Source organism: Ylistrum balloti, unplaced genomic scaffold, assembly GCF_031769215.1.
Source record: "Ylistrum balloti isolate Yb309-2 unplaced genomic scaffold, AGI_CSIRO_Ybal_v1 Utg369656, whole genome shotgun sequence".
Classification (NCBI taxonomy): domain Eukaryota; kingdom Metazoa; phylum Mollusca; class Bivalvia; order Pectinida; family Pectinidae; genus Ylistrum; species Ylistrum balloti.
In genome coordinates, this window is record NW_026781909.1 from 1,010,907 (window position 1) to 1,035,622 (window position 24,716).

General features: G+C 39.3%; 1 protein-coding gene across 1 annotated transcript in view; it reads left to right on the top strand.

Moving 5' to 3' along the window:
• Window positions 1–22,204, top strand: part of LOC132557442 (protein split ends-like) — a 55,117-nt gene extending 32,913 nt beyond the window's left edge. Inside the window, exons 5-19 of the mRNA XM_060221930.1 lie at window positions 5–195; window positions 443–554; window positions 1,203–1,291; window positions 1,767–1,918; window positions 2,425–2,550; window positions 2,949–3,176; window positions 3,369–3,586; window positions 3,844–3,978; window positions 4,225–15,374; window positions 15,826–17,249; window positions 17,494–17,605; window positions 18,025–18,926; window positions 19,232–19,435; window positions 19,956–20,114; window positions 20,426–22,204. Of these exons, the coding sequence (XP_060077913.1) occupies window positions 5–195; window positions 443–554; window positions 1,203–1,291; window positions 1,767–1,918; window positions 2,425–2,550; window positions 2,949–3,176; window positions 3,369–3,586; window positions 3,844–3,978; window positions 4,225–15,374; window positions 15,826–17,249; window positions 17,494–17,605; window positions 18,025–18,926; window positions 19,232–19,435; window positions 19,956–20,114; window positions 20,426–20,557 (15,334 nt within the window). The 3' untranslated portion in view covers window positions 20,558–22,204. The remainder of the gene's footprint in view (window positions 1–4; window positions 196–442; window positions 555–1,202; window positions 1,292–1,766; window positions 1,919–2,424; window positions 2,551–2,948; window positions 3,177–3,368; window positions 3,587–3,843; window positions 3,979–4,224; window positions 15,375–15,825; window positions 17,250–17,493; window positions 17,606–18,024; window positions 18,927–19,231; window positions 19,436–19,955; window positions 20,115–20,425) is intronic.
• Window positions 22,205–24,716: the final 2,512 nt, after the last annotated feature.

Below are 24,716 nucleotides of genomic sequence, written 5' to 3' on the forward strand. Positions count from 1 at the left end.
CTAGTAGTAGGAGTAGTGGTCGCAGCAGTCCAAGACACCACCAGTTACCCTCAACGGCAACCATACCTCCTCAGGCCAAGTCCCATCGCACTGAGTCCCAGGACTCCTCTGCAAGTGACAAGTCAACAGAGCGCGACCCACTTGACAAACGGCCTCATGGGATATGTATCACAGCCCTCCCACTGCGCTCCAGTGGTAAGTTGTATTTCTATAGACATTTTCAGGAGTAGCATTTGGTGCTAGGCCCAAAATTTGATATTGATGAGAAACTTCATTGATGTTACACAATTGTTCCATTAAGATTAAGATTTTATGAAATTTACACAATATAAAGTGCTGTTGAACTCTTGCAGTTGTGTCTTTAAACAATTTAAATTTAAAATCAAAGATAATTTTTCGATTATCTGCTAGTTACAAAACAAAATGTTACTTTGTATTACAGATACGAGTCTGAGAGACGGCCTTTTCCATGAGTATAAGAAGTACGGAAAGGTGAATGCTGTACAAGTAGCAGGGGCAAATGAAGATAGATACGCCATCGTCAGCTTTAAAAAGTAAATAGCAAACTTAAGTAATGGTTTTCTTTCAAACCGTATTTAGAAAGCACCTGTTGTATAAACTACCTGTGTTAAGAGACCATTTGAGTTCAGATACCACCCATGTTTATGGACCACCTGTGTTGAGAGACCTTTTGTGTTGAAATATTCTATATAAGGGATTACATTGTTCAGGGACCATCTGTGTTAAGAGACTTCTTCTGTTTGGAGACAATATTAATGTAGAAATACATTGGAAGATTTGTCACTTAAGACATCTATATTATTACTGGAAACTGTAGACCACCTGTCAAAGAGACCTTCTATAATAGGGACCACTTTGATAAGAGACCACCTCTGTTAAGAAACCCCCTAAGTTTGATACCATATGAATGTACATGATCATACTGTTGATATTGTAGACCACTTTGTTAAAGAGACCTTCTGTAGTAAGGGACCTTAAAAAATCACCAAATACTGATAAAACTTGTATCATTTCTGATGAAATTGTTTCTGAAAAAATCATTTGTCTTTTAAATATTGATATATAAAATCAGTTCTGGAATATTGTATATTATGTAAAAATTGAAATGAGCCCAACATAAACCTGAAATATTTTTAATATCCTCTAAGACTCATGAGACATGATATGGCTGATACTTACAGAGCAGAAGATGCTGAAAAGGCCTATGAAGCTAGCTTGGACAAAACATTCTTCGGGGCTAGAATCAAGGTGCAGTCACACGAAGGGATAGGTAATTATCAAATTCTAATTACAGATAATGAAATTGTACACTTGTGTTAAGGCATTTATGAATCAAATTTAGTTTAATTAGAATTAACAGATGTGACGTGTTATAATTGACTTCTGGAGATACAAATTTGTGTATGAAGGAGGATTCTGAATTTACCAACATCAAGAGTAAACGTTTGATGTTTATGCTGTTTAGTGATGTAGTAGTGAGAAAACCCTGCCTCGAAATGACCCTGATTATTCATGAGGCAATAAACGCACAGATATTGGATCATACTGAGGACTGAATTTTGTTTTTCACCATTTTAATTTGTAAAATCTGCTAAAAGTTTTCAAACTTAGGAAAAACTGTTTCTTTTTGTGTAATTTAGGTAATTGTGTCACAAATCTTGTAGAATTAAAGACATTTCTTAATGCATAATCTGATTTTCTGGTTGATGAAGTTTCATCAGTGTGTTTTGCATCTGGCATTTCAGCGGATACTGAGGACAACGAGTTCCGACCTCCAGAGGCAGAGTTAGATGAATACCATCCAAAAGCTACCCGCACATTGTTTGTGGGCAATCTGGAGAAAGACATTACCACGCAGGAACTACGAGACAGATTTGGAGAATATGGAGAAATCATAGTAATTATTTATCCTACCTCAGTAGATTCAAACTAACTGTACATTTTAGACATGCAGTCATTCCACATGCCATTTCATTTGATTCATCAATAAGCAGTACATATAAATAACTGATTTCCTTTCTTCTGGTTTTACTGCAAATAGTATGTAAATACACATTTGTAGGTACCAGGTAATTGATGATGTGTTAGAATTCTATGGAGAAAACATTATAACCCAGAACGTAATATAAGACAAGGTTAAATGAAGGGGACAAAAGAGAAAAGGCTGTATTATTATGTTATTTTCTAGTTTTACATATCGTTATATAAGACAAGGTTAAATGAAGGGGACAAAAGAGAAAATGCTGTATTATTATGTTATTTTCTAGTTTTACATATAGTTATATAAGACAAGGTTAAATGAAGGGGACAAAAGAGAAAATGCTGTATTATTATGTTATTTTCTAGTTTTACATATTATTACATGAAGTATGTCAGGACCTTAATGATGTCTGTTCATTTCAGGATATCGATGTCAAAAGACAAGGAGCTGTCTCTGCCTATGCGTTTGTACAGTATGCTGATATTTCAAGTGTGGTTAAGGCGTTAAAAGAACTAGAAGGACAAACAATAGGTTCTATGAAAATTAAGGTAAGCTGTAGGCACTCACTGTTTTTCCTGTCATTAACTATTTCATTGTATGTTAACATTTTTAACATGTCTTGTAAATTACCTTCCTTATCTAATTGGTGATGAGTTTGATGGAAATTTGATCTTCAGGAATTGAAATTCAGTAATTGAATCATACATAAGTATTGAAAGTAACCAATGGAAAAAAAATTCAGTTTTCTGTTTTTCAATAAAAATTAATTTGTTGATTATCATTAAAAATCAAGTATTATTATTATCAATAATTGACTGTCAGAACAAATTTCAAGACTTGTTTTCAGAAGATTAAAGTTTTGTGTTTTGTATGCAATATTGGTAATTTTCTGTACCTATTGTAAATTGTAATTGTACCTGTAAATCATTCTCTCTTGTTTTTCCAGCTTGGCTTTGGGAAGAGCATGCCCACTAACTGTATATGGCTAGATAATTTAGCTGAGACAGTCTCTGAGAGCTTCTTGTGTCGACAGTTCAGTCGCTATGGCAATGTAAGCCATGGCATAATTGATAAAAATGGTGGGAAGGCATTGGTATTTTTCACCAATATTGACGCCGCACAATTTGCCCTCAATGAAATGCGCAACAGAATACTTAATGGCAAGAAGATAATGGTAAGTACTGAAGAATAACCATGATTGACTGTCTACATATCAGCAAATAATTGAAATCACACAATCTCTTGAAATCACACAGTGCTTGTTAAAAAGAATTACCAAGAATTTTGTAAAACAAAAAATATGTGTTGTATATATTAAAACACTTCCGAAGAAGAAACTAGCATAAGCCATTTTCTAATTTTTCAGACTGACTTTGCTAGCAGAGACTGTCAGAATAGGTTCTTTGAAAAGATGGAAAAATCTGGACAACTTCAGCCTGGTCAACGTCCTGATGAGAGGCGGGGTTGGATCAACAATAGGCCACAAGGGTCTGAGGGTGGTCAGTGGGCAGAGGGTAGTTCTGTTGGTGCCACGGGAACAGGAGGAACAGCAGCAGCAGCTGGAGCAGGAGGGGGAGGTGGAAGGTAATGAAATGCTCAGGTCTCACAAAGTTAAAGGAAAGAATGTTTTCAGTTACTGTCCAAGGGGGCCAACATAAAAATTAAGTCACAAATTAAGGAAATGGAGTTATTGTAAGACAGTGAAAGAGCACATTGTTAACCATTAGAAGATCAATGTTATCAAGGTGAAATAAATAATGTTGTGTATGCAAGTAATTTTTGAAACCTGATTTAAGGGTTGATATCTGAACCTAATTTTGTGTGAATTTTATCCTTTGCAGGACGAGAGGAAATTTCAGACCATTTGGGAACAACAGAAGAATGCGTGGATACCATCGAGGAAGTGCCTCCTTTAGAGGGCGGGGTCAAAGCTTCAGCAAGGAAAACTTTACAGAGGAAGGCTTCCGGCGCCAGAGGTATGTAGCTTTGGTTTCTTGTCATTTCATCTATCAGAAACAAATACTTTTGTTCTTTTGTATATTCCTTTATAATTCCCTGATTAAGCAAGATTGTAAAAATTGCTTTGATAGTGAGGTAGCTCAAGTTATAACAAGGCAGCCTGCAATGTCTTTAAACAGGAAACAAAATTGATTCTACAAAGTTTACACTCTAAATTTTATTTCATTAATCTTGACAACTGACATTGATTTTTTGTGTTACAGGTCATACGAGGACTACAGTCAGGGCAGTGGTGGTCCTGGTAGTACAGGGACACCCTACTCCGAGGGAGGTGAGGACTCGTTTGAGCAGGACCTACGGGCGTACAGTCATAGTCAACGTGAACGTCGTGAGGCAGGTGGAAGCCAGAGCCCCAGTCAGTACTCGGATGAAATGTATACAGAATTATATCGGCGTAACAGTAAAGACGGCCGTTACTCGGAACGCACTTACAAAGACAGATATTCCTTGGATTATCGTAGTGAAAGTCCGGGTAGTGATCGTGCATCGGGATATCATGAGGATTTACGATACGAGTTTGGTGGCAAAGGCCGCCCTGAGGACAAATATTTTAACCAAGAACGGTATATTCCTGGTCGTGACAAAGACCAAAGTCCAACAGGGGAGTATGGACATTATTCTCCTGAGGGGCGTAGTTGGAGTAGATCCCCCTCATATGGACGCCAACACAAGGAAAACTTTGGCAAACACACTCCACCCACACCTTTGGGTGATGAACTTGAAGACTCTCAAGATCCAGGTCAGATGGACACAGAAGGTTCACAACATCATGGCCTGGATTATAAATCAAAATCAGGAAAAATGGATGACTTTGACATAAGTGAAGCAGATATTCAGGAGATTCGTTCAACTTACCCAAATAGGAAAGATTCTCAGGTGAAGCGTTCTGAGGGTAGAGTAGTGAAAAAACGTTCTTATGATGACACGTTTCATGGACAATATGACATGAAATTCGATCAACGTCGTGGGCGTACTCATGCAGAATTTAAACGGGATTTATTCCAGAAAGTACAAGAAATTAGTGAAAAAATGTCGGGTAGACATAAAGAGTCATCAGGTAATCATAGCAGTCCAAGTTCTTCTGCGAGTACGGAGTCAGAACACGGCTCCCTGACAGAGGGAGAACTTACCAAACTTCAACATGAAAAACTCCAGCTCCTGGAGAAACTTAATCAGTTGGAAAATGAGGGCAGTACAAGTGATAATGAATCTGCAGACATTGAGGACACGCGTAAGGTAGTGACAAAACGTCCCCGCCTTGACCCCTGGCAGGGTAAGGCGGGACAGCGGCTTGGTAGTGTGATAATAACGGCTCGTAAGAGCACTCATTCATCAGATTTCCAGGATGCATACAAAGTGGACAGTACACAAAGTTATAGGAAACAAATGGAAGCCTTCCGAAAACTTGAGGAACAAAATGTGATAGAAGAGGGACATGGACTTAAGGACATGAAAACCAGCAAATCTGTGATAGGTTATGATAGTGAGGGTGAGGATGTATCAATGCTTTTATCTCCGCGAGAGATTCCCTCTTCCTTCATGAAAAAACGGAAAAAGTATGATGGCCCTGATGAAATCGGTTTAAAAGGACAAAGGTCATATCGGACAAAACGTGGCGGTGATGAGGATGACCATGCCAGTAGTGATAATGAAGAAACTGGCAAAGGATTTAACCGGACAGACTCTATTGTGTCACTGCGGAGACTGTCCAGTGGTCACTCATCACCACGGACACCGGTAGTGGCACAGTCTATGGACCATTATAGGTATAGTGAATCTGATATGTCAGCAAGTGAAGGCATGGCAACTAGTTCATCAAGGAAGAAGGGTTCGGCAAAGAAATTGTCTGAATCTGACGGTCAAATAAATGTTAATCGCAGTCATAAAGAAGAACATCAGCTGATTATAATTCCACTCGGTGATGAGTTATTACCAAATTTAGACTTGAAAGATCCGCGTCAACAGCGCCCCCATGAGGAGGAGCTAATGTCACTACCTCTACCACGATTTGCTAGTTACACGCGTCCTTTAATGATTCAACCAATCCATCTTGGTTCCCCAAAATATGTTGATATTAAAAACAATGATTCTCCATGTTTTTCACCTCCTAGTAGTGGAAGTAAAACTCATTCACCACAGATGTCTCCAAGTGATTCTAATTCTGGGGAATCGCAAGGACTTCCAAAAATAGATGCGAATAATTACTTTCCGCCTGAGGAGGAAGTGTCGCAGTCAGCGGTTGTGTCAGCTCCTGGGAGTGAAAATGAACAGGAGAAAAGTAAAAAGGAGGAAGATAATTTGTCTGACAGTGACAATTGTCCAGAAGATGGAACTGTGGCTACTGAAACGTGTCTAGATGATTTATCAATAGAGGAAAGAATTAGAAGGCTTGATGAGAAAATGAGCCGGCCTACACCTAATCCACCTAATAAATTACCGGAACAATTAACAGCAATAAGTATTCCTTCCCTATCATCTGCTAATGCTGCTGTACCCAATACAGACATGTATTCTAAATACAAACGCCGCAAAAAGCAGGATTCCACTGGATCAGTGCCAGGGGATTCAAAGGCAGAGCCATCTGAAATTGTGCGAACTTTATTGTCACGTAGTAGTATATTTGATCAGGATACTCGCAGACTTGAGCAAATTAATGAAAAATATTGCCCTAAGTCTGTTCTTGTGAACACAGATGAAAACCCTAAAAGTGGGATGATACGGACAAAGGCGGCAGCAAAGGAAATGCCACTCTCAACACTGCCCCAGTCATTAGCTGCTAGGCTAGGGTCAGCTGGCGCAGCCTCGTTTCCAACATTGTCGGTTAACACAAACATGGCAAACCAGCCAACATCACATCTTCCTTTCATGAGCCCTTCACCTAACTCATCTCCTCGGAGTCCTTTTGCCGCGCCGGGTAGTGTTTTATCTGGCGAGGTACCGTCCCCATCCACAACCAACCCGTATGATGGTACACAGACTCCTCCACCCACGGATGATTTGTGCCCTAATGAACTTGACAATTTTGAGGACATGTTTCAGGAACCTTCATCAGCATGTGTAACAGACTCGCCAAATTTTACTTCGTCCACCTTCCCTCAGTCCCACTCTCTGTCTCACCCATCCATGAATGAGGACAATAATATCTCGTTATTAAAGTGTTCGGACAGTCCAAGACTGACCACTTCTTATACTGGCCAGTCTGGTCAACCACCAAATGATTCTCTTAATAATTCAGTTGAGGAACATTCAAAACCACTCCTACAGAACAGTTCAGAAAGTGTGTCGCTTCAACCCTCGTCAGATGATGTAAAAGTTAATGTTAAGGATAAATTGTCAGATAACACTGATTCAAAACAAAGTACAATTGTTAAAGAGGAAAATGAAGATAAGGATTTGGTCAGAGAACAGCAATCTCAGAATATATCGAACATTGATGGAACAAACAAAATATTAAATGCTGATGTAAAAGATGTTTTGATGCCTGAAACATCTGTTGCGGAGGCAATGTTTAATACTGATAATAAATCCGATTTGTCTTCATTGGGAAAACGGAAGGCTGAAGAACATGTTAATGATAATATTGTAAAGGTTGCTGAAGTGTCAGTCAAAGTTGAACCTACGATACCGGAAGTTAAAGTGGAGGACACATCAAAATCTCCTGAACTGAAAAAACCCAAGATAGCTGTCGAGGAGAGCAATACGCCAGCAAAAAATAAAAGTGAGGTTGTGACAGAGAAGAAAGATAAGGAAAAGAAGGATAAAAATAAGGAAAACAAGAAAAAGGAGAATTCAGATGGAGAGATTAACACTATCAATCACAACAAAGACAAAAGTGAGAAAAAGGATAAAGACAAAGACAAAGCTGGAGGCAGTGGCAAGTCCTCAAAGTCTGTATCGTCAAAGGTCAAAGACGATAAGGTCAAGGACAATGCAATGCCATCTGCTAAGAAGGACAAAGTCGCTGAAAGTTCATCACACAAACACAAATCTTCCAAAACTGATAAATCTAAGGATAAACAGAACAAGGACGGACACAGTAAGAAAAGTAAAGACCATTCTTCTACAAAACCGAGCAAGGAGGACAAGACAACAAATAAAGTAGAGAGTGCGCCTAAATCCACAGAAACAGACTCGGCCCATCAGGAGAAAGCTAAGACTAAAGATGGACATAAGGAGAACACTAGTCAGTCAAACAAAGACACACCGACTGAGAAACCCACTAGTCAGTCCGGACACTCTGCCAAGAAAAAGGACAGTAAGGACGGTCAAACTGGACATTCTAGTAAGTCAACAAAAGAATCTGTGAAGGATTCGGTGAAAGATACGCCAAACGCTGTCAAAGGCAAGGAGAGTGGTGAGCCAACTGTGGCTTTACCAAAAGAATCCAAACCAAGTCCTGATAAGCCGGCTAGTACAGACTTGTCCAAAACCAAGGCTAAAACAGGGGACGCTTCTAAGCATAAACCATCGGAAAGCAAACACAAGGATAAAACAGGAGGTGAATCTCATAAACATAAAGATAAAACACAAGGGGATACTAGTAAACATAAAGACAAAGGTGCTGGCAGCGATACCAACAAGCACAAGGAGAAGCCATCGACAGAAGCCACCAAACATAAACCTGCTAGTGAATCTAAACACAAAGACAAAACGCCGTCGTCAGAGTCAAAGCACAAGTCGAGTGACAGTTCAAAACACAAAATCAAATCAGCAGAGTCTAGTCAAGCTAAGGAGAAACCTGTTGCTAAGGAGACTGAAACAAACAAAACTAAGGATCAGAGTAATACCAAGGATACGGACACAACAAAACCTAAAGAGCAGTCGGTGGAAGATCAGACCAAACACAAGGATAAAACGAAAACATCGAGTCATGTAAAAACTAAAAAAGAGGATGGGAAAGCTAAAGTTAGTGCTACAGACAAGTCGACGTGTAAGGAAAAGCCGAGTGGGAATGATAAAGACAAGGACAAAGGCCATAAAGACAAGAACTCCAGTCAGCCTAAAGGGGAGAGCAAGGGCAGTGGCCATCAGGATGCTAAGGTAGAGAAACCAAAATCTACTGACCATCACAGCTCCAACAAAAACAAATCCTCAGAATCCACAGACAAGAGCAAAGATGGGAAAAAGCAGGAGACGTCAGAAAATAAAGGTGATAAGGGGAAAGATGGAAAATCATCATCAGAACAGCATGATGATAAAGGAAAGGTGAACGAGTCGGTATCTGATAAAAGTCACAAAGCTACAGAGAAACAACGGCCAGAGAAGAAATCGAGTCTCAAGTGTAGTAACTTTGATAGAAAATCTGAGAGCGAAGAATTCAGCTCCGAGAATAAAAAGGAAGGAAAAAAGGACAAATCTCACAAACTATCTGTTGGGAAGAAAAATAAAGATAAAAACAGTGCTTTAAAACCTGACACTGAAAACAGTAAACCACCCCCTAAAAGTGACTCCGATAAACACAAGAAGAACAAGACCCCAAAATCAAAAGAAATAATGGAAAGTAAAGTTGCTGAAAAATCAGATAAATCTGGTAGTAAATCGGACAAATCGGATAAATCGGACAAATCAGCAGAGAAAAAACCAGTCGAGGAGGTGGACGATTTCAATTGGGCAGAATGGGCTGGTCCATATGTGTCAATGTATGACAAGGTCAAAAGAAGGTCAAATACCAAGGTCAAGGAGAAGGAAATGGACGACATGAAAAAGAAAATGGACAATTTCAAGCAAAGGCGGAAAAAGAGGAACAAACATAGTGATGACTCGGATGATGGTACTTTCACCTCCGATGATGATGATGATCCTATTGTGTCAAGGAAAAAGAAAACATCCACGAAAGAAGCACGCAGAAAGCGAAAGAATACTATATTTGACAGTTCAATGTCGTCGTCAGATAATGAAGAAGAAGAAGATGATCCACAATTCTTTCTGAAATCTCTCCAGAAATCTGGTCCAAAAGAGATCAAAGGTCGTGGTTTCCAACAGGGAAAGAAGGCATCTATTCTAGACATTTACTCCTCAGACTCTGAAGAAGACGAGCAATTCTCGGACCCACTGTTCAGGGACATTTCCAGTTCAAAGAAAGACAAAGAAAATGTAAAGAAGAAGGAATTAACAACAGAAAGTTCGGAAGATTTTTCATCCAAGAAAGTGAAAGTTGTAAAGGCATCAAAGAAAGAAAAACAACCGATGTCTGCTAAAAAAGTCAACACAAAACGAAAATCTGCTCTCAGTTTCACATCAGATGATAAAGATGAGGATAGTGACATGAACTTTGACCTCAAACCAAAGAAGCCATTGGCGAAACTAAAGAATAGAAAAGATGAGAAAATATTACCAAAACGTAAGATATTCTCTTCGACATCTGGAAGTGAGATGGATGATGATTATAGACCTCCAACTGTATCAAAACCAGTCAACAATAACAAAAAGAGCACAAAGGAGAAGAACAATCAGAAACATAAGAAAGAGGGCAAGATGAATCCTCTAAGTCTCTTACAATCGGAAAGTGATGAGGATAATACTGAGGAAATGAAGCATGCTGGGTATATCGATCTTGTAAGGGCACAAACTATGTCTGAACTAGAGCTGGACGAAACCACAAGTTTCAACAGAAAAGAGAAAAGCACAAAGGAGTCTGGGAAAAAAGAAAACATTCTGGTGTCTGAGGGGAAATTAGAGATTGGAAAACAAGTAGACAAGAAGGAAGAATCTTTTGGATTGTTTGCCAAAATGGAAGATTTCATAAGTGCTCAGTCGGAGTTAACAGAGGGTCCAAACAACATGAAACATAGTGTCAATCAGAACAAAAGTAAGAAATTAAATATGGCTGACTTGCCGAAAGTACAGCAGACCTCACCAGACAAGATTAAAGTTCACAAGAAGGAAGGAAAGAAGAAGAAGAAAGATAAAACTGAGATTAGTAAAAAGGGCAAAGAAAATTCATCAGTGTTGGAGAAGAGTTTGTCATTTGAGAGTGTTAGCACTACTAGAGACAGTATTGATATAATAAGGGACGATTTCTCCAAGAAGGACAACTCTGATACAAGTACCGACCAAGCAATACACTTCTCGGAAACAGAGATAGCTGCAGACTGTAGTGTGTTGGATGGATATGATCTAAGTGTGGGTGCAGAAGATAGTGTCAGCACCAACTTGAATTCAACACAAGACACACAGAAAGGAATGGGACTATTTGCAAACTGGCATTCCACAATGGAGGACATTGCTCGTCAGGAATCCGCAGCAACAGACCCTCTCACTGGGGAGTCTGGGAAAAGCAAAAAGGGGAAGAAGAAGAAAAAGGACAAGAAAGAAGGATCAGAATCAAAGAAGAGCAAAAAGGAGAAGAAAGATAAAGGAACGAAAGAGGAGGGTAGCCATAAGAAAGAGAAAAAGAAAGTTAATAATGTATTTGGAAATTTCAACAAATACGTGGAGGAAATATCAAATGAACCTACGCATGTGAACGTCAGTGGAGATAAGAAATCTGTCGTTGAAAACAATCTGGATGCTGTCAGTGAGAAAGTTCAAAATGAAACCCAACAAGCAACCTCTGCGTTGGAGAACATATTTTCTGAATCGGACAGTCATAAGGACCCACTGTTTGGCACTACCCCTTACCATGAACCACCATTGTTTGATGCATATCTTAGACAAGAAGCTGCTATGGCCAACAAGAAATCGCAGGATAAAAGCACAAAGGTGGATCAGAATTCCCCTACCAAGGGAAAATCTCTCTTTGGAAAAGTCCTCAGTACTCCAGAGAAACATGATAATACCTGCCAGGAGAAAAGTAGTGTGTTCAGTTCACCGGACCATACCCAACATAATGCTTTGTCAGATCAGTCTGTGCAAAAACCAAACAAGAATCATTCCTCATTGGTAGAGAGTAGCGACAACAAAAATAACGAGGTGTCAAAGTCTAAACCATCCGAAGACATTTTTGGATCTAGGCCTGAAACGTCCGTGTCCCAACCGAAGGGTGTTTCTGGGCAGAAAGGTCATGTTCCTGCAGCTGATATATTCGAATTCACAGAAGATGACGACAACTCTGACATTATACCACCAGGTCATTTAAGAAAGAGTCGATTTGAAGGAGGTGAAAGGAGAAAATCCAACAGTCTATCAATGTCATGTTCTGATACAGAAACTCAGCTTACAAAGGAAACACCAAAACATAAGGATGACAAACACAAAGAAACAACAGAGCTTGGAAAGTCAAAGGATTCCAGTTATGGTAAAGATATGGATTTTGGGTTTAAGGAATTGGAGTGTAGCATAGGGAAGTCAAGTTGTAAAGAACAGGAAAATAGTGTAACAAAATCATCCGATACTGATATCAGTCGACAGAAGGATACTGACCTGGTGATGGAAATCATCAGAAAAGAGGAAAAGAAATCCAAGAAAAACAAAACTAAAGAGGTTTCTGTGAAAGGAACTTCAAAGGAAGATGTTGTGGAAAAGGATGAAGGAAAGAAAACACCACATTCTTTTATGAACTCCATTAAGTATGGTGATGAGGTGCTGAACTTTGATGAACCCTTGTTCCCGATCAACAACACATTGGAGCGCTTTACTGGTATGAAGTCACCAGACAAGACCGTAGACAGCTTGGATAAGCTGACCTTGTCTTCACCGATCAATAATGAATTATCCAAGTCGGGCAAGAAGAAACAGAAACGAAAGAAGAAGACAAGTGGAGATGCAGCGGTTGAAAATTTGGATCACAAATTTGACAATGTAATGAATTCTCCCGATGCTAGTAAACTTAAAACACCAGAACCATCTCCCGTTTCAAAAGCCATTGAAAGCTTACCCCTTCCAGCTCCAGCTGTTCTGCCTCAAATGAAACCTTTAAATCTACCAGAAAGCACAAGTCAAGAAGTTTCAAAGGAGGCTGAGTCTAAATCTACCACCAACACTACAACCACCACCAACACCACAACCACTGCTACAACAACCAAAGAGGTTGCCAAGGATACTGCAGCCTTAGAGGCATTAGAAACTTTAGAGGCAGTTTCAAGTCTTGAACATCTATCTGCAATTGATGAGCCAAGACTCGTTATTGATATAGATGTTCCTGAATGTGAACCAGTTAAATCTGTCCCGGAAGAACCAACAGAGCCAGTAACAAATCAGGCAGAGGATGAAACCGCTCTAGCCATCATGTCCATATTACCTCTGGACGAGAAAACTGGAGAGTTTGTTCAACCTGGTCAGGTGGCTACTGTCTCAGAAACGGAGACACCAGCGGCAATTGAATCCATACTGCCACTACCTGAGGTTGAAGTTAGTCAACCAGAACCAGTCATATCATTTCAACCGGAACCAGTCGCTAGAGAGGAGTCAAGAGAAATCGATGTTGCTGAACCAGTACCACAGTCGACTCCTAATCCATTCCCTGACCCACAAGTGTTTAATTCTCTGATTGATACGAATGCACCTCTTGTTATAGACTCCAGTGACAATGACGGTAATCTACTCATTGATACCAGTGCTTCTGATAGTGTTATCACAACTCCTGGTAAAAAACCCAAAACACCACGTACACGCAAAAGCAAGGGGCCCAAGGCTAATGCCAAGTCTTTCAATGCCATGACGGTACCACCACCAGTTGTTGTAGAACAGAATAAGGAAACTATTGGTCAGGCAACAAACCAGGCATTGCGGAACAAGCTTCAAGCCCAGAGTCAAGAGAGGAATGAACAAGAAAACATCCAAAGTGCAGGACTCCTAGTAGATCCAATACAGGAATTGTCAGCTGTAGCAGCACCCTTCAATTTTGGCTTGGCACTTCCCACACCACAAGCATCTCTTCCCACTACACAAGTGGATGTTGCCCCAAGCAAGTCACCTAAAGGTGGGGAGAAACGCATCACTCGAAGACAACTTAAGCAGCAAGCACAGCAGAACTTGGATACTACTGATGCTAATAACCAACAAATAAACAGCGACACATCTGATTTGTTGTCAGCATGCCAGATGACACCTCAGCCTGCCGTTACAGAAGACACAAGTGATCCGGCAGCACTTGGATTCTCTGACAACAGCCTTGACCTTGATTATGATCCCAACCGATTGGTCATGGATGATCAGAATTATCCAAATGAACCTAAGCGAGTGCAGCGTCGGGGAAGAAAGCCAAAGAATTACAAGGAAATGAACTCGGGTGTATTACCACGAACAACATCTCCCAGATCAAGGACGTCACCAAGGTCACCGAGAAACGTTACATCTCCTAAACAGTCATCATCTCCAAAACTACAGAATTCTCCAGCAGACATCCCAAGCCCTGTGGTGAAAATTGAGAGACTTCCGCTGACATCCAAAAATGTCAAGAAAGATGGAGAGATTGTTGACCTAGGTAAGGACAATAACAAACGGTTAGGAAAGACCAATCTTCCTCCAGTTGTTGATGTCATGCAGACTGAATCTAAGGATTTGGAGATCTCTGCTACCTCAAATGCTGAAGTACATCCAGTAGATCCAACTAATGTATTTGACTTTGAGGCAAGTGAATCAGAACCCAAGATTGAACCAGTGAGACGTCGACCATCACGCCGGAAGCAAAAAGCAGAAAGCAGTGGTCAAGAACAGGATGACAAGTTCCATCGTGAACATTCTGCTGAAAACAAATTAGAGCAACACCGACCTGAAGAGGCCAGAGTTCGTAGCCTCAGTACAGAGTCTGGAATCATAATGATTATTAACACTGGCAACACCAGCTCGATGCGGGCTAATAAGGAGGTTCGAGCGACTCGGCATAAAACTGATAAGCCGGACACAGACACCCATGTGGCAAAATCTGCCAAAAAGTCACAAGAGATTGAAAATATCATAAAACAGACAGAGTATCAGGTCACTGAAAGTCAGGACGCTTCTATTGTCAGTAAAGCTTTAGAAGATCCATCGCTGAAACCCCCAATTGTAACAACAGTCGGAACCAAACCCTCAGTCATGGAGGAAACGCCATCTGTGGAGCGGAAAGTGGTACCACCTGTTACAGAGACAGTGGCATCCACCACTTCCACCACACATCCTGTCACTACACATCGGGGCAGAAAATCGGACAAGACAGAAGGGGTACCGCCTACCACCAACTCACCGATCACACCAGCAACACCGGCCACTCCCATGAGTAATATTGACCGTATTATTGATAATGTATCAAAGGGAATCTTTGAGTTCGGGGATGTTGAGATGACTGGTCAGCACAGTGATGGAATGGTGCACAACAAGAAACGCTACCCGGGCAGGAACCATGGAACTGAGGGCACACCCAACATGATGATGGATAATTTGGGAAGGCCTCTCACAAATGTTAACACCGGTCACATAGAAGGCTTTCAACAAGGTATGATGTCTTATATTAGAGCTGAAACTGCTTAATGTGCTCTCTTGAAGCTCTAAATATTCTTCTTGACAAAATAAGTGATCTGTAATCCAGATTTGTCTGAAATATGGATTTATACTAAAGATTAGACCAGTTAGAGTAAATAATGAGGTACCATGTCAAAGAATAATAAGATCTGGTTTTTATTTTTATAATTCTTTACTTTTTCTTGGTTCAAATTCTGTTTTTGAATTTATTTTTAAGGTATCCCTTTTCAAGATTTGATTTTCCATTCTCAAAAAATAGCAAAAGAGAGAGTTCCTTGAAAATAACATTGACAATGTTTAGAAATGTATTGCTAGAACACTTGTAAAAATTTGTTTTCCAAAAATGATTAAGTATTTAGAACATAAGAATTATTGTGATAAGAATAAAACATCATATTAATACCTGTTTGTTTTTTCTCTGGTAGGGTCTATTGGTGAGCCAGCCTTAACCGTACCTTATAGCAGACAGCCTCATTCTAAAGAAGGCTTCCCTACAACAATCACTGGTCCACCAAATGCCATTGTCACCTCATCAATGAAGCCGTCACACAGCCAGATGGCAGGTCACATGGCTGACTTAGGCAGTGGGAAGACCAAGTCGGTTGACCTGTTACATGGAACACCAAAGATGTCCAATCGTCAACATACCATGCACAGTCACCACATTGCACTGTCCCCTACGCCTCACCGACAGGGAGAACATGTGGATAAACTAGACAAGGGCAAACAGGGCAATCCTCAGCATGTTTCACCCTATAACGTTGTCTCCACATGCCACCAAAGTATGGTTTCCATGTCCGGGGATGTTATGTCCTTGGCGATGACTAGTAAATCAGGACTAACTACCTCCAGCAAAGGGGTGCCCCATCCAGCCGTGACGATGACACACACTGCCATTATGCCTTCACAGGACAGTTTGCGGCAGGTACAGGACGTCATGGATCAGATCAACCGTCTACATCACAATGCGGAACAGGTATCTAAACAGAAGGGTTTGCATGCCCCTGCAGCAAATGCTGGTTACATAGCAGAACAACAGAGCGGAGAAAAGTCGGGTTCAGGTGATCGCCCAACGGTCTCCTCTACACCGAGTTCAACAACAGCATCTGCTCCCACGTGTGTAGTCCATCCTATCACCACATCAGCATTTACATCGAAGCATGACATTCTAAAGCCACCAACTGGAATCATAACAGCTGCAAATTCCTCCAGTTCCAGTGTCCTGTCATCTGTCAAAGACCCGATGAAGGGTCAGATGATGCTCCATGCGCAAGGACAGGCTCAGGTTGAGGCTACAGTCCAAGACTTGGCTAGTCGTCGCCATGATGGGAAACAGGAAACATCTGTCCTGAAATCAGTGAGTCGTGCAGGAAGTGTTCCACATCAGGTGGCAGTCACTGCTCATGCAAGCCGCGAGTCTGCCCCTCAGCGTCCACCCAGTGCACACTCACAGATACAAAAGTCTGGTGATCCACAGCCACCGCGGCCCTCAAGTGCCCATGAACAACTGACCCACCACCCAGCATCCATCCATGAACAACTGCGTAAACAGCTTCACCCGGCTGGTATGAAGAATGCATATCCACATGGGCAGGTGGCACCTCACATGGTGCCCTACTTCCAACAAATGCTTCAGCAGAAGGGAGAGTTTGAGAAGAATGCTGGAGGTGCAATTGATCTTCAGAAAATGATGGCACCAATGGGACAGCGTACAGTGATTGCAGCTAGTGCTGCAACCACTCAGGGTCCATCACCACATCCCATGGCACGGTCACCAGCCATCGCTCAGACAGCTCCCAGTCCTTTACAGATCAACCAGCCACCGTCTAGTCCCTCCCTCCATAAAAAGGTATGTTTAATGATACCACATGGATAATTACTCCTCTTTTCAATATGTATGATAAAGGTGAAAATTTAGTCTTTGTAATTTATTGAAATAAAAAAAATGTCATTTTCCTTTTAAGTAGTTAAATAATTTCTTAGAAAATGTAAGCTGTTTTGTAAACAAAATATGTTACCAAATTATTAATATTCCATTATTGTAGCCCTGTGGAATTACTATCAGGTTTGTACTGTAAATTTCAAATTTTCAGGCTGTGGAAAAGAATGCACAAGTATCTTCCAAATGGCCAGAAGATTCGAGGATGAGAGGACCTCATGCTCAGGCGACTGATATTATCCCAGCTGCTCAACGTGAGGCCTGGAGTAAGTCCCCCTCCTTATTGTTGATATAATACCATTTGGCTCAGTAATCATTAAGTCTGTCCTTTTCCATCCTGTCCTTTCCATCCTGTCCTTTTCATCCTGTTCTTTCAGTCCTGTTCTTTCCATCCTGTCCATTCCATCCAGTTGCAAAGTGTTCCAACCGAAGTAAAATCACTCCAGTAATGTCATGTTTTTCAGGATTTCTTCAAAACATTATGCAAACTTTATCCAAAAGCTCAGATGAATTGGTGTTTCATGGTTCCGATGTCACAGTTACTATTTATACTGAAACTTGTATATGTGGGACCAATAGCATTCGGGTCCGGACAAATATCTGCATGTATGATTCATTATTCGTTGAAATATTTCAGAGTTAAGGGTGAAAAATGAATGAAATATTTCCATTTTCGCTTTTTTAGTGTATGGTGTGCAGAGTTTGGCACCTGCTCATCAGCGCACAGAGCAAGGTATCAATCTGTCAACAGCACAGCAACAAAGTCCTTCACCACGGGAGACAACACACACACAGCAAGAACATCAGCAACATAGAATACAGCAGGAGTTGTCACGACGCCAACAGCAGGATGCTAAAAGTCGCCACCAGGCAGAGCTGCAGTTCTTACAGCACCAGCAGTTGCAGCAACAACAACAGGAGAAAGAACAGGAGCGCCAGAAGCAGGACTGGAAAAAACAGCAACAAAAACAACATCAACAGGACCTCCAACGCCAACAACAACAGCAACAACAGGAGATGCTACGCCACATACGTGAGGTTTCTGGCCCAGCACCTTCTGACACTCGGCAGACAGCTCTTGTGCATCCACGTTCTACTGTTCCGGTTCCTTCTACTCACAACACAGAAGAGAAGGGAGGGTCTATGGATTCCATTCTTTCATCAATGCAGTATCCATCACCTGATTTACGGCGTACTGGAGCACAAAACATCAGTGCTTTTACTCCACCTATCAGCAGTGCTGAGTTGACCCAGGGTATTGCCACCTCTCATATGTATACCCCAGGGATGGGAATGATCCGTGTGCCGCTTATTGACCCCAGTTTGATGTACTCGCCTCACAACAGCCCAGCATTCATTCCAGGTCATCTCGCCTCGCATTACATCCATGGAGGTATGCAGCCTGATGGGCGACCATCACCACACTTGACCCCACAACCGCTCCACTCACCTTCTCGACAAGGACAGGCCCTGAACCAGCCAGGACAGAGCAAACACAGTTCTCAGGATAGTATTCAGAACATTCCGGGACGTTGTGTCACAGATTCTTCCCCAGCTGGAGAAGGCAGTCTCCTGTCGTTGCTTCAGGTAAGTGGGCAAGCACATTTTAGAAGGTCTGCCACAAAGACAGATTGTTTTACTCCTGCTAATCCCATGCGCAACCTCGATTGGTCTGTTGGTTTGTTTTTTAGCCAATGAACAGGGAGGCAGTGCTCCTACAGGGAAGAGTAGACAGAGAACTATTCAGAAATGTTGACATCTGTCAGTGTTGCACAATATTTATGTCAAGGAGCAAAATGGAAAATTTTGTAACAGAAAAATTACAGCTTTGTTATATTTGGTCCATCACTAAAGAATTTCATAATATACATGTTTGTTTTTTCGTGTTGCAGAGGTATCCAGTCATGTGGCAGGGAGTGTTGGCCCTCAAGAACGACAGCTGTGTTGTCCAGATGCACCTGATTGCAGGATTCCAACAACTCGTCAAATTAAGTTTGCCACAGCAGTCGCCTGATGGAACCGTCCAGCCACTACGTATCGCCCAGAGAATGAGACTTGAGCCAACGCAGCTTGATGGAGTCATCAAACGAATGAATGTTAGTATCATACCTTCAAGTCAAAACATGTCATACCAGCAAAGTATCCCTGATTCAGAGTAGGGTGGTATTACAGGTCAATGATAAAGCATTTCTACTGAAACACTAACAGTTGCTTATCAATGGACATGGGCCTAATGGATAAGGTATCTAGCTAATAAGGCAGAAGGTAACGGATTAGTCTGTTTATATCCCATTACGTAGTGGATTATTATGTGATTGCCTTTTCATCCCATTACGTAGTGGATTATTATGTGATTGCCTTTTCATCGTCTACTCGCATAATAAAAAGCCAAATCATCAAATTTGATATGTGGACACATCATATTGAAATGTACTGAAATAATAACATTTAGATTACAGTATCTGATATTTTCTCTCCTTAAATGACTTATGTCAGATAGACAGAAAATAAAATAGTAACTGAGTTGGGATTATTCATTAGATTCTTTAAAGTTTCTGAGAAAGCAAAAGAATGTTGTCAATTATTAGTATAATTGTCTTATGTTTCTTTGTATAGATGGAGGAGGATTACTGTATGTTGCTGGCCCTTCCATGTGGGAGAGATCACAGTGACATCATTCAACAAACACGGGCAATGTCAATGGGATTCATACAATATTTACAACAGAAACAGGCTGCTGGTATTGTAAATGTGGCAGATCAAGGCTCTCAACAGGTAAACTTTAATTCGTTGGCAGTAATAATTGTTCTCTTGCTTTATTGTCTTTGTTTAAAGATTGGTTAAGTATATTTTTAAGAGTTAATTTCCTTGGACAAAAAAAGTGGGCGTTTATATTTCGTGTCAAAAAAAGTGTTCGTTTATATTTCATGTCAAAGAAAGTGAAAAAGGTTTACCACCATGTTATAACAATTAGAAATTATAGTAACCTTGCTTCATTTATTAATTTTTCAAAATCTCGCTTTCAGTTCTTTGTGAAATCAATTTAAAATTTAAAGTTTATAAGTTACCTATTTACTATTTTTCAGCCGGCCTATGTTGTACACATCTTTCCACCGTGCGAGTTTTCTCACTCCCAACTTGGTCGCCAAGGGTTCGATCTGATGCATCAGGTAAAAGACTTGTCCCATCTATTGGTCATCATCACAACGGTGGCTTAAGATCCGTGATTTTCTGAAGGAATCAAAGGAGTGTCCCATGGATTTTATACATCCTTTTTTACTGGATTAGAATAAATGTTTTCCATTGTGGATGGATACAAATTCATCCTAAACCAATGGATGTTACCAGATTGTGACTTGAAAGTTCCACTTTGGATTAAAACAGCATGCCATGAAGGAAGGGAGACAACTCTGTACGTGACAATTAATTCCAACACTGGATTTAAATGTTTGAGGATAATTTGTGGAGTTTTATTCCATTGTTTATCAACAATCATGGAACATTACATCTGGTTGTTGAGTTATTAGTGGATAAATAATGGGAATTCTCTAGTAACTGAAGGATTACCCAGGTTTTATAGTGAAGAGGATTCACGGAGAATTCAATTGTTTCAAGTTGATTTTATTGAATGATGTATAAAGTGCTATGTGTTTTTTGTCAATATTTATGTGTGTTGAAGTTGTGCTGAAAACACTTCCTCTAGAAGTGATGTTATTTATATAAACCCTTATCCATTTGAACAGGAATGGAATGCTCTAGATCAAAGACTAGAAGAGCTTATTCCAATGGATCAGTGAATTAATTATACTGGTGGTAAATGGACATCCACACTGTACATGGAGTATCGAGTTTGAAATGGGAAATTTTCAGATGTTGATTGACACACAATAGATTATATATTGACTTAAGAATTCCAATTAACAAACACATTTGTGTGTGCGTGGGTGTGTGCATGTTTGCATTATGTATACTGCTAGAGAATAGGGCAAGCCTTTTGGTTATTTTTTTAAGAAATATTTAACAAGACAAAAATAAAAAAAAAACAAAAAACAAAAAACAAAAAAAACAACCCCACTGTCCAGATGATCTGATGAAGGTTATGAGTACACACACTATGTTTGGCAGTGAACTGGCGAGTAAAACAGAGAGAATGTTGCCTGTTACTATTATATATGTTACTATGATGTTAGCAGTGTATGATTTGGATGAATTTAGGTTGTAGACTGGAATGCTGGCTGGTAACTTGTATCCATGTTCAAGATTTTGTTCTAGATTTCATTGAAAGGATACAAAAATAAAATAAGAATGAAGAGATCTTTTCAGACCTGAATTTTTACACTTATTCTAAACATTGTCTATAAGTTATTAGTACAAACTTAAATATTTTTGCCCCTTGAGAACCTGTCTGTCCTTTTTCTGTCAAATTAAATATGCTTGATATTTTTTTCTGAAAACCTTGTTCATTAGGATATTAGATAGTAAACAGGTGCTCCATATATGTTAATCTTACAATCTTATTTTGTAAGTTGTGTAACATATAAAGAGTTTTGCCAAGATTTCTTTTTAATCTCTTCTGTTACTTAGATGATTTTTTTTGTGACTCTTTAATCAGTTTGAAAGCTTTTTTGAAAATTCACATAACTTATCAAATACACAGAAAACACTTATGACTAACATCGTGGTTTTTTTTTCTTTTTTAATCCTTTATTGTCAGTCTTTAAAAATCATTTAGATTTGACATTGTGAGATTTTTTCACCTATTTATATGAAATTTCGAATGATTTTTCAAACATAACAAATTGATGGATGAAGTGCTTTGTTGAGTTTTTTTTCTTTTTAATAGAATATGTCAAAAAGCTATCAACTTAAAAAAAAACAGATATTTTTTCATATACATTAAGCAGGTTTATGTATATATTGTCAGTTACAATGAAATATTTTTTCTAAAGGATTGCATTGCTTCAGGAGTTCTTGCTTCAAATATGTAGTCATACAAAAAGAGGTCCAAGTTCATGTACAATATGTTTACACCATGTATGAAACCAATTGAGCCTACTGTAGCTTACAGAAATGTGCATAGAAAACAGACATTTGTGATTTGTAATTATACAAAAATCTTTCAAATTTTCTCAAAATTGGTAAAGCCTGTTTTTGATATGAAAGCCATTGGTGTCAATAAATATCAAACAGTTAAAGAAATTGAGTTTATCAAAATTTATATTGATGAAAACCAGCACTTTAAATTCAAAATTATTAATTTTAACGTGTTAATTCTATTTGAAATTTTAATTGCACTGATCTGAATCTACATGCTAGACTGGGTTATGTGAGAAAATTGTGCAGGATGTGTTTATGTGTTTGTGTGTATGTCTTATATTCCACTCACTGTGATAATGACAGATTTTTTGCCAGATAACCAGCATCTGGAGTACGGTTATGATGGCATTGCTTCTGTGCCAAAAGTTAGATATCCTTCTTGTTGTCTCACCCATGGCTATGGTGTATCGAAGTTGATGCTCCATGGCTTCTTGTGAGAATCATTTGATTTTTTTGCGCTATCATTGGTCATCTTCACAATGTCATTTGCCGAAGAAATGAATTTGCATCAGGGATCAGATACATTATGCCAGTACTCATATTGTTTTTCGTCATTGTCAACATTTTTTCATAGGGATTACTTGCCCTTGCTCACACTGATCAGAACGGTACTGGTCAGATCACAAATTTGTATCATTAAGATATATATATATATAATCATACTGTCAGAAAATTATTTTCACATAAATCTTCACTTCTAAGGCAGCTAGTTACAACTTCATTGTAAATACCATTGACATGATTTTTGGACAAGGACAACTACTGTTGATGTACAGGGTAGAAGTTTTCTATCTTTATTGTTAAAATACTATTATTTTGGAGAGTAATTGAGGCATAGATGAAGTTCATCTTTTACTAAATCTTAATTAAAAACATTAGCTGTACATCACTTGAAGTAAAATTTTGTTCGATTTTTTCCCTCCATTATTTAGGTTTCTATTTTTGTCCTAGTTACTGATAAGATTGCTGTAGCTCATTCAGGTTGATTGTGTTTGCTGGATTTTGTTTTGTGTATTTGTGAGTTTGTATTCCCTTGACATCAATAGTAGTTGTCTGGAGATGCGTGTACCTCCCCACTCAGTTTGGCTGGTCAACATCAGTCTTCATATTAAAGTCTTTGATAGAGTAGCTCCTTGTGTCACAGCTTGACAGTCATGTCCTCTGCTCAGGACAACTGACCACTAGACACATGGTACTTACACTACAGAATTTGATTTGAAGACTGATGTTATTCTGTTACTGTGGTAACAACATTTTGTAATATTGGAGCTTTAGACAAAAGTATTGATAGTGTGCAATGTAAAATGATCTCAATACCTTGAAGAGTTCCCTCCTATGATTGTAATCTCTACCCCCCTGTCCCCCTGCCCTTTCCCGTTGTGATGTCATGCTGTAGATATTTAACAGTGTAAATATGGATGTATATATATATATGTAAATAGCCATGTACAGACTAGTTGTAAATACATACTTGGTAGATAGTTGATCCTCTTGTTACTGTAAATGTATATACATATTAATGTGATTGACACTTGCTGCTCTGTAGAAGAGGTGTGTCCCCCCAGTAAGGACGGAGTTACTTGTACACTGTGTATATTTATATATAAATATATAAATATTGTTAAGGTGATATGCGCCAAACATGAATTAAATATTACGACTACCTGTAGAAATTACAAGGTGTTTGGTGTGTTCATGTGTGTATTGTATGTGTGCACTGTACAATAGATGTGTATACATGTGTGTGATGGTAAATGTATATTAAGGCATAATTGGTTTTGTGTATTTGATGGCTGGTGTAAATTTTTGAGTGTAAATTATATATAAACCCAGCGTGATTGTATGAGCAGAGAGTGTACAGAATCTGGATGAATGTTATCTATAGTTCACATAAATCAGTGAGATATTTTCTGAGGAGTGACTGTGGGGAAATAATTGTGACAGATGTTTGAGTTGATAACACTAATCATGTTTTCTTTATTAGATGTATTGGGAAATGGAACGAGTTCAGGATATTTTTATTATTTTTATCTTCAAAATGGTTTTCCTTCCATGCACCTTTTCACAAAGTTAAATTCAAAAGGAAATGAAGTTCGACCATTTTATTTTTTTAAACTTTGGTGAAAATATTTTCATTACATAGAAAAAGTAGAGATTATGATATTAAAAGTTTATGATGAGATCAATCAAGTTTACAAGAAAGTTTTGATTATTATTCTTTGCAATAGATATTTTCGCAGTACAAAGATATTTTAGCCAAATTCACATACCAACCATTTT